General features: G+C 28.4%; 1 protein-coding gene across 4 annotated transcripts in view; it reads right to left on the minus strand.

Moving 5' to 3' along the window:
- LOC117177665 (guanine nucleotide-binding protein G(s) subunit alpha) overlaps window positions 1-10,240 on the minus strand; it is a 165,416-nt gene that overhangs the window by 122,168 nt on the left and 33,008 nt on the right. For all 4 annotated transcript variants that reach the window (XR_004467735.1, XR_004467734.1, XR_004467733.1 and 1 more), the window contains exon 2: window positions 5,597-5,669. Coding sequence is in view for 1 of the 4 variants with exons in the window: in XM_033368481.1 (XP_033224372.1) it covers window positions 5,597-5,669 (73 nt within the window). In the remaining 3 variants the exon portion in view is untranslated. The remainder of the gene's footprint in view (window positions 1-5,596; window positions 5,670-10,240) is intronic.

The following is a 10,240-nucleotide window of genomic DNA, read 5'->3' on the forward strand; positions in this document are numbered from 1 at the left end:
CAGACAGACACCGACAAAATTTTATGATTTTCGGATTCTGTGTGTGCCGAAACGTAAAGTTACGTTAAAAACCAGAGATCGAAAATTTGGACGATTACATTACATTCTCAGGAATGAGAATGTAAAAAGTGAAATTGCAAAAAACATTGTTCAAGTAAATGCGTTTTGTAAATTTTGAAATTTCTGCATTAAAAATATTATTTTTTTAATGAAATGACATTAGCAATATTACTTTGATTCTTAAAACAATAGAAAAAGTATTTTTCTCACATCTGTGATCTTTGGAACGACAACTACCTCAATAATTTAAAGTAATCAATTTAATAAATACATTTGTATTTGATCCCATTATAAATGGTATCAAATAAAATTAAGGTGCACTTTTAATCTTGAAATTACCGATTTTCGCTAACAGCTGCTTTTACACTTTAGGGGCAAAATTTTCCATAATTTCTTGTAGTACTTATTTTTAAAGCGACCGATAACCGCTAAAGCCTTTGAGATTTCATATTTTCATGGAAAATAATTTCACAGGAAAAGCCTTTGAGGAGTCTCAGCATCAAACTGACCTTGATTAAAGCTATACATATATGCATATGTCGACCTTCTATTTAAAATATATAGCAGAAACACGGCTATAATGTATCCTATTGCAGGGTTGCTACAAAATCCAAAATTTGAAATTTCCGGACTTTCCCTGACTTTCCTTTAACCAATTTTTCATTTTCCTTGACAGTAAGGAGATCAATAATTTTAATGGAAAAAACGGCTTACTTCATTAAATATTATTATTATTATTATTTTATACATTTATTTTAAACACTTTTATTGAAAAAGTCAAAAATAATTTTGAACCAACAATGGAAGAACTCAATTTTCAGTTAACACAATTAATTTTTAATATCAATCAAAAATAGTTGAATTAAGCCATAAAATACGAATTTTCAACAACACAGATGAATTTTCAACCAAGAAAGATTTTTCAATCAATAAAGAAAAGAAAATCTCATTTAAACGGTTGAATTCTCAAGCCACAAAGATGAGCTTTGAACAAAATAAATCAATTTTCAATTAAAAACGAAAAATTCTCACGCAAAAATGGAATATAAAGCCCGTTCGAGGCTAACGTTACGGAAAATTCTGTAATACTAGTCTGTGTCTACATTTTCAGTAAAGAAATGAATCTTTAAGCTTAAGGAAACAAAAAAAAACTAATTTTCGACATAATATTAAGTTTCCAACCAAACAAATCAATTTTAAACTAAAATGTAGAGTCCGATATGAGTCGTCAACCAAAAGACGAGTTTTCAAAAAATAAATTAATTTTCAGCTTAAAAAATATATTTTAACCAAAAATAGAAGAGTTAAATTTTTACTTGGGAAAAATGAATTTTTACCAAAAAAAAAAAAAAAAACAGAATTTTCAACAAAGTAGTTGAATTTTTAACCAAAAATAGAATAGTTAAATTTTCAGAAAAAAACAACAAAAACAACTCATACAAATAAAATATATTTCCAACGAATTAATTCAATTTTGAACTAAAAAAAAATGTCAACTTAAAAGATCACAGTTCTATCAAAACGATAATTTTTCCACAAAAAATGGAATGCTTATATTTTTAATAAAAAACCAACATATATAAATAGTTAATGTTTAATCCAAAAGATTATAGTTGAGCTTTCAGCTCAAAAAGATCAACTTTAAACAAATAATGAAGGAATTAAACTTTGAGTTAAAATAATTAATTGTTAGCTAATAAAAAACGTAATTTTTAACAAAATATTAAAATTAAGTTATATAAAGTTAACGATAAAGTCGCATGAAATTTCGAAAAAAGTCTAATAATAATAATAACTTTATTTGTTTAGGAATATAGAATTCACATCTCTTATGGATTCTCAAATATTCTTTGCACAACAGAAATTAAATTGGAAGTTTAAACAACTTTTTAACAATACTTTAACAATAAAATTTTAAACTTTGAAATGTCAAACGCAATTAATAATGGTAAAATTTCTAACGCTATTATTGAAAATTTCCTGACTATAAAGCTTTAATGATAGTGATAGTGAAGTTGCAGTCACATTTTTAAGTTGTCTCATCCATATTTTCACAAAAACATCTTTATGGACGATTCGCCAAAATTACCGCTTTAAATCCCAGTCATTTTTCCACTTTTCCTTCGAATAGTTTTTGTCTTAAATTATCTCCGTAAAGTAATTTTAGTAGCGCACAACTTAGTGATGTTTCAAAACTTCAGACGAATTTATTCAGAAATTATAAAGAAAAAAGGTAAGCAAAATGTATTTTTACTCATCTGTCCCAAATTGGAAATTTAAAATGAAAAATTGGTAAATAGTATAAAAACTATTTTTAAATATTTTAGATTTACATATATCACTCATATTGAGCTGAAAAAAAATAAAAATCAAGAATAGAACTCAATATTTTAGAGTTGAGGATTTTAAAAATCATTTCAAAGTGTGACACACAAGTTGTTTTTTTTTTAAGTATAAATAAAATATATATTATGAATGTAATAATTTTACCTATATTTTAAAATAGTTTTATCTGTTCTGTATGTATTTAAAAAAAATATATTTTTTGTTTTATCTTTGTTAGTTGCATATTTTAATTCTTCAGGTCCCGGAAGCTGGAATTACAACATTGTCATATGGACGTGGGCACTATGCCATAATTTAGTGCTTATTTAGTGCTAATATATTCAGCAAAAACTAAATTTGTGCCCGGTAATTTTGATTAAAAACATGTAGTAATGCTGACTTCAGGTGACCCTGCTATGTGAAACTCGGAATCTGTTAGTGATATCAAGATCTCCTTTGCGCAGAAATTTAGTGCTAATAAAGTGCTAATATAGTCTGCAAAAACTAAATTTTGTGTCCGGTAGTTTTGATCAAAAACGTGTAGTAATGCTAGCTTCAGGTGACTGCTATGTGAAACTCGGAAACTATTAGTGATGTCAAAATCTGCTTTGCACAGGAATTTAGTGCTAATTAAATGCTCAGGATATGTGCTATGCAAAAAATCCGGTTTCACATAGCAGGGTCACCTGAAGTCAGCATTACTTCATGTTTTTGATCAAAATTGCCGGGCACAAAATTTAGTTTTTGCAGAATATATTAGCACTTAATTAGCACTAAATTCCTGCGCAAAGCATATCTTGATATCACTAATAGTTTCTGAGTTTCGCATACCAGAGTCACCTGTAGCTAGCATTGCTACACGTTTTTGGTCAAAAAAGTGCCCGGATTTTTTAAATAGCAAAAATCCAAAGACTTAATTAGCACTAAATTCCCGCCCAAACCAGAATTTGATACCACTAACAGTTTCCGTGTTTCGCATACCGGAGTTGTTGCTATAGCTGAAGCTAGCATTACTACATGTTTTTGGTCAAAATTACCGGGCACAAATTTTTTTTTCTGGAGCATAAATTAGTAGTAAATTACGGCATAGTGCCCACGTCGATATGACAATGTTGTAACTCCAGCTTCCGGGACCTTACTTCTGTTTCGGGGAACCTTTTTTTTAATATTGTAGGTGGTTTGTATTTTTTGTTTTAAATCTCCTTGCATAAAACGGTCTACTTTTTGGCAATCACCCTTATATTCTTTATGGTGAAAAATATTTCTTTCCCAAATCTATATCCAAAGGGAGCTCCATGGTTAAAGAAAAATTCAAAACTGTTAAATGATTACTGAGATTATTATGACATCTAGATTAAAATATAATTTTCAGCGCCGTAAGGTGTTTATATCAATAAATAATTTTTCAATTTCAAAGGCTACATAATATTTACTTAAAATTGGCTAATTTATGCGACTTTAATCTGAAATCATTCAACTGTACGATATTTAAAATTTAAAATTATCAGCTAATTCAAGGTTTGAAATAGTCTAGTTTATAATTTGACATTTTAGTCTTGCATTTTCAAGCACTGAATTGAAAATAGTACAAGACTAATCGATCGATTCAAACAAATTATACTAAAAGATCATTTAATTATTGCATGGAAGTATATAGGATTATATAGATGATTTTTAATAAGCCAATAAAAAATATTTTTTAATTATTTCAAAAGAGCCGCAAGCAAATTGAGTTGGGAAGAAATAATACGGCCTAAATATGTTGTCCCCGTATAATGATTGTTAAAATTAGTCTTGGATACAATTTTTTTAATTAAAAAGTTTTTTATTTGTTTTTATAAACAATAGTAGTTGATAGCTGAATGATTTTGGATAGTTATTGAGCAATTTTCGTTTTTAATCCAATTGAGAGTAATATACAAACATCAAGAGTATTAAAATAAAAATAAATATAACTCTTATTAGTAGAAACAAATTTCATAAACCAATGCCGAGCAATTTTTGAGCGTTTAAGGTAGTTTTTTTTAAGTGTTTCATTTTACTTACCAGATATGTTTCAGTAAACTATCATTTTATTTCATAATCATGATTTTTATGAACAAATTTTATAAACCAAGCCGCAGTTTAATTAAGGCGGCTACTGTAACCGAACATTTTTTGTTATAACACTCATTTATTGTTGCTTGATATTGACAAGTCCAGCAAAGCACGTTTAAGAAAAAGCACATGAAACTTTTAAAAGTTGCTCAACTCTAAATTGGTTTATAAAATTTGTTAATAACAGTCAAAGTTATGAAATGAAAATATACTTTTCTAAAGCATAACTGGCAACTGTCAAACAAAATAAGTTTAAAAAAAAAACTATAAATACTAAAAATGTTCTCACACTGGGCACTTTATTATAACAATAAAAAATACAATTATTTTTATTATTCAGCGTTTTTGTATTCCTTTAACCAAAACCATTTAAAAAATACCTACCGTTGTTTATAACAATACAATTGTTAACAACGAATTAGTAATTTATAAAAAACTATCAATTTATGCTTTTCGAATATTTATTTATAAATTACACACTAAAATCAATCACTTTGAATTATTTTTAAAATCGGCCTCTATAGTGATCTCTTGAGAATTTAGTTAGCCTTAATTTTTAAAAATACCTTTAAAATCGATTGTAAATTGTAGCTGAAATCGTGTTTTTTAAATTTTTTGTAATTTTCCCCCTCAGTGTGGCGGAAGTTTTCTACTTGTCTATTTTTGAGCAATTACTAAAGTCCCATAGTTTTCATAATTTTACATTAAATTTTTGTCCTCGTAATAGCTCGAAAGGAAAGAAAACGATGGATCTAATAAGCTCAAATTTAAGGCAAAATCTCAACTTCATAAAGAGATATTGCAAACAAAATTAAATTTGAGATGTTTTCGAAAAGTTGGAGTAACTCTGAAAGTAATTAAAATTTTTTTAAATCCTTGGCCAGATTAAAAGACAAGCATCAACAGTATTTTACTAAACAATTATAAAAACTTTAAAAAGAAATAGCACAAAAAATTTCCAAGCACTTTTTCAAAATTTCAGGAGTTTAAATGTTTTCCCAATTCTGTAGCAGCCCTGGATTAAGTTAATAAATAATGTCAGGAAATAAAATGAAATAGAAAAATAGAAAAATAAAGAACCATGCTGTACAATAAAACAAACAATATCACTTACGCTTCACTAAAGCCATTGACGTGTAATATCCTCATCTGTTTGACAATTGTGCTTTTCCCCGACTCTCCCGCGCCTGAAACAATATTTGAAATTTGGATTAGTAACGTGGAAAATCCAATATTTTTATGTTATACATTCTGCAAAATTTATTTCATCATAAATATTATTTCACAGGAAATCTCGACATTCTGAATAAACCTTACAATTCATTTGATTTGTAAAATGAAAACAAAAATACTTAAAAGAAAAACTAATGGTAAGCTTCATGAATAAAAGAAAATAATGTACGATAATAAAAGCTAACTACATTTCTAGAATTCATGAGCCACATAGCTCTTAAATTACAATATATGTACCGAGCAAGGGGCGTTTTATCGTTTTCGTATCGATTTCGATAAGCCAATTCGGAAACTCCAACAGCAGACTGTTATAAATTTATTTAAAAAACTCCAAAGCTTTTCATTCATAGATGTGCATTCAATTTCAATTTCCAGTAAATTATTTAGTTAGCTATATTATGGAACATTCAAATAGATGTTAATTAGAATTTCGATTAAAATAACTGAATAAAGCTTCATAAACAAATTAATTTCTCATTAGAAGTTCTACTTCCCGTGCCGTAATCGCCCGATTTCAAACGTAATACCGATATGGACACGGTCAGGTTTCTGCATCTGGCCCTGATCGGCAGAATTCTGTGGCCCATACTTGAGCCCGACCGGGCCAAACCGATTTCCTACTGAAACGCCATCTCCATGTGCTCGCAGAACTAGTCCTGCATATTGTTTTTTGATAGTGTAGTGAAAGTCGAATATTACTCATTTATAATATTCTATCGATTATTGAAAATTCCTAAGGCACCTAAGCCACATGTTCCGTAGCACCGAACACTAATAATTACCCTAATTACACTCTGCGGCTCATTGAAACCTAACTTCAAATAAATTAATAAAACTAAATTGTTTCCGATAAAATTAGTATATTTGCAATTAGATGAGTCAAATATTATTATATTAAAAACTCAAGGTTTTTGAATTTAATGTCGAGTTCTAATGATAAAATCTATTGACAAAAAATGGATTGTAGTAAGGGCAAAATTTTAATATTTTTAGATTTTAAGGATAGAATGTGTGATACAATCGAATGTCAAAATGAAACTTCGATTCTTTATTACCTTTTCATAACATACATTTCGGAATCAAGTAGTAGAATTAAAATACCAATTGAGCAGTGCTCCCAAATAGAGCTAGCTACTTACTTAACTGTGCATGCGTCGCATTCGGAATCTAATAGGCTGCTATTTGCACGCAGTTTAAAATGCTAAAAAATATTATTTTTCTTGATTATTATAAATAATGGAGTTTTAACTTATAAAAATTCCATTAGATCGAAACTAATGAATTCTTACAAAATAAAAATTAATTGTATTCTGTAAATAATTTTAAATAACCAAAAATATTTTAATCAAAAATCGTGATTTCTTGTCAACGTTTTTTTGGCCTATATCGCTTCTTAGCAAACTTAAAAAAATAAAACGATCCTAATAAATTACAGCTTAATTTTTTGGTGAAAAGATTATCTACAACTATCTTTTCGAATTTTTCAAGAAGTAAAGCAATTGAAAAAAAATTGAATTTGTTTAGAGAAAAATGTTAATAAATCGTAAATTATGGTCACTTTCCAAACATTTTCGTTCTTCAAGTGACAAGTGCAATTTTTTTGGAAACATTCGAAAATGTCAAGTATATGAAGTATAGATGCATTTTTAAGTAAATGGTTGCCTTTGGAACTAAAATAGATAAATATGTTTAAAAAAAATTTAATTTACAACAAAACATAGATATACATTTTGCGGATGACTTTTAAATCAAAAAAACCTTAATAACATCATTCATGATCTTTTATTATAAACATTAACTTATAAGAATTAACTTTAAAATCTATATTTAAATGAAGTATCGACATTTTGTCAGTAAAATATTTTTAAAAAACATGAAACCACAAATTTAAACATTCTAATAAAACAGTGAAAGGAAAAAAAAATTATTAATTTAAGGGTAGCACAATGAATTTTTTTGCATCTTTTAAGAACTTCTTTCAGTTTTTTTGCAGCTCAACAGCTAAAAATTTACTTTGCTCTTCCTTGTTTTAATTGAAAATTAAAGTTTAAAACACCATCTAAAGTTGAGGAAACCCCGGGGAAAATAAACGCCTCTAGCGAAAAAAAAATTCATTCCAGTTTCTCGGAACTATCGACATTTTCCAACCAAACTTTTTTGGTATTGATTCAGCAACTCAACAGCCAGAAACGAATTTTTTTCTTCAATTGAAAATTGGGTTTTTAATCATCCTTAAAGTAAAATTTGATTCGTATCAATTCAGCAAGTCAATAGCCAGAAATAACGTTTTTATATCTTTGCCAAAATGAAAATTGGATTTTTAGTCACCGTCCAAACTTAAGAAAACTTGCACCTCAAACGACACAAATTTAAATGATGTTTTTGAGTAGTCAAACATGATCCATTAAGCTCTGATGATATACGTACTCCTACATTTATTTCAATTTCAAGACATAATTAAACTTCTTTACGGTATTATTCACTTGAACATAATTAAGTGGAAAAAATTACATTAACAGCTGTTGCTCCGTTAAGCTTGATCAAGTTAAAACGGGGCATGTTTCGCACATAATAGGAACAGGGCGTATACGTTTAAAAGGATATACAATTTTTTGTCTATCTTTCATATATTCCACAGAAAGTAAAAACATTAATATTTTCAAAACACTGCATATAGATCTGTTCATTAAAACATAATTCTTTAATTAGAAACATTTTTAACGTAAGTTAAAGTTCTAGAAAGAATTTTCAATAACGAAATAAAATTAGACTTTATATTTATTTGCATTGTAAAGTATACTACATTCTATTTTAAATAAAAAATTTAAGAATTTTTCTATATATTTTTATTGCTAAAATTAATTTTAGGATTGCTAAAAAAATACAGATTTCAAAATTACTAAAACGTCGCGTAATTTACAGAGAAATTTTTTTTAATTTTCTATAAACTCCTATAAAATCACGGACCTTGGACTCATTTGAGAAATTCCAAGTAGTGTCAATAGTAGCATAAATTTTAAAAAATAGTACGAAAACAGATATAAAATATGTATATTTCGAATAGAATCGAGCGAAATCTTTAGAAAAAAAGTCCCATTCGGATCCCATTTTGATCCCGGATAATGTCGTTTTTTGAGCAGGATTGTCTCAGAACCAAAGTACCGCTAAAACAAAAGTACTACTAAAATATTACTAAATTATCGAAAGAGTTCAAAATATATCTCTTTTATACGTTTTTTTTAGATCAAATGTACAGGAAAAGTCTCACTGTTTTTTTTTAATTTTACAAGTCCTAAACAACTTTTCAGACTTGTACACTGCTTTTCAACGGCCAATAACTAAGACTATTCGACACTAGAAAAAATTGAGACACATATATTTTTATTGCTTAAGATCTCCTCTTTCCGACGGTGTCAATGAAATTCCTCAAAAAATTTAATTATTATTTAATCCACTTCTCAATGGCCTTTCATGAAAAAAATTATCTGATTATCATCTGTATTTTGATAATTTCTTTACCAGCCCAGATATACTCATCCACCTGCATAAATGTGGTTTACGATCAACAGGAACTGTCCGTAAAGACAGAGTGAAAGAAAAGCATGAATTTGCAAAAAATGATCCGCGAGGATCGTACAAAATAAGTCATGATCGCAACAGTGGGATGAATTTTATCAGTGTAATAGACTCAAAACAAGTCTCTATTCTTTCCACAGCATGTAGTATCACTCCTATAACCCCAGTAAAAAGATTTTCACGAGCTGCTCAAGAGAGAGTAGAACTAGGATTTCCTCGAGCTTTTTCTTTGTATAATAATTACATGGAAGGGGTAGATTTCCACGATTTCAGATGCAAAAAAGCTTCTCCATCTATTACTTCAAAGAAATGGACTTTCAAAATTTTTTCACGAATAATAGAATCATCAATTACAAATGCTACCGTAATTTGAAAAATTTGCAACAAGCATAATATAGCTAAATTGAAAACGAAAGATTTCTGTAAAGAAATCAGCAGGAAATATTTGTCGCAATCAAAACTAGGTGATTTCGAAACTCACAGATACGAATCACGAACAAGAGCATTATGTAATAATGAACAATGTCGCCAGAGGACTACTAGATTTTGCATTGATTGCAACATGTATTGCTGCTTATATTGTTTCTCAAAATTACATTCTGAAACAGCAGGATCAAAATGATTTCAACGGATTGAAATCTGAAATGAAAAAAAACTCTCCATAAAAAAAAATTAAAAAATGTAAAAAAAATATATAAAATCCCTTTAAAAAAAAGAGACTATCGATATTCGTCGACCTCCACGTCAGTGATAGTTGAAAAACGTAAACTTTTTTTGCGGCAGACGGACGATAGATATTCGTGAATCATTTTACTCTTACACGATACTTAGAACTATGAAAATTTTTTATTGAAAAACTATGCGCTTTTCGGAAAATTTGTCAAGAATAAAAAGTTCTTGTAATCAGCCGGGGAATACGCCTGAATTTTTCCGGAGCGTTTTGAGCAAA

This window comes from Belonocnema kinseyi, chromosome 8 (assembly GCF_010883055.1).
Source record: "Belonocnema kinseyi isolate 2016_QV_RU_SX_M_011 chromosome 8, B_treatae_v1, whole genome shotgun sequence".
Taxonomy (NCBI): Eukaryota; Metazoa; Arthropoda; class Insecta; order Hymenoptera; family Cynipidae; genus Belonocnema; species Belonocnema kinseyi.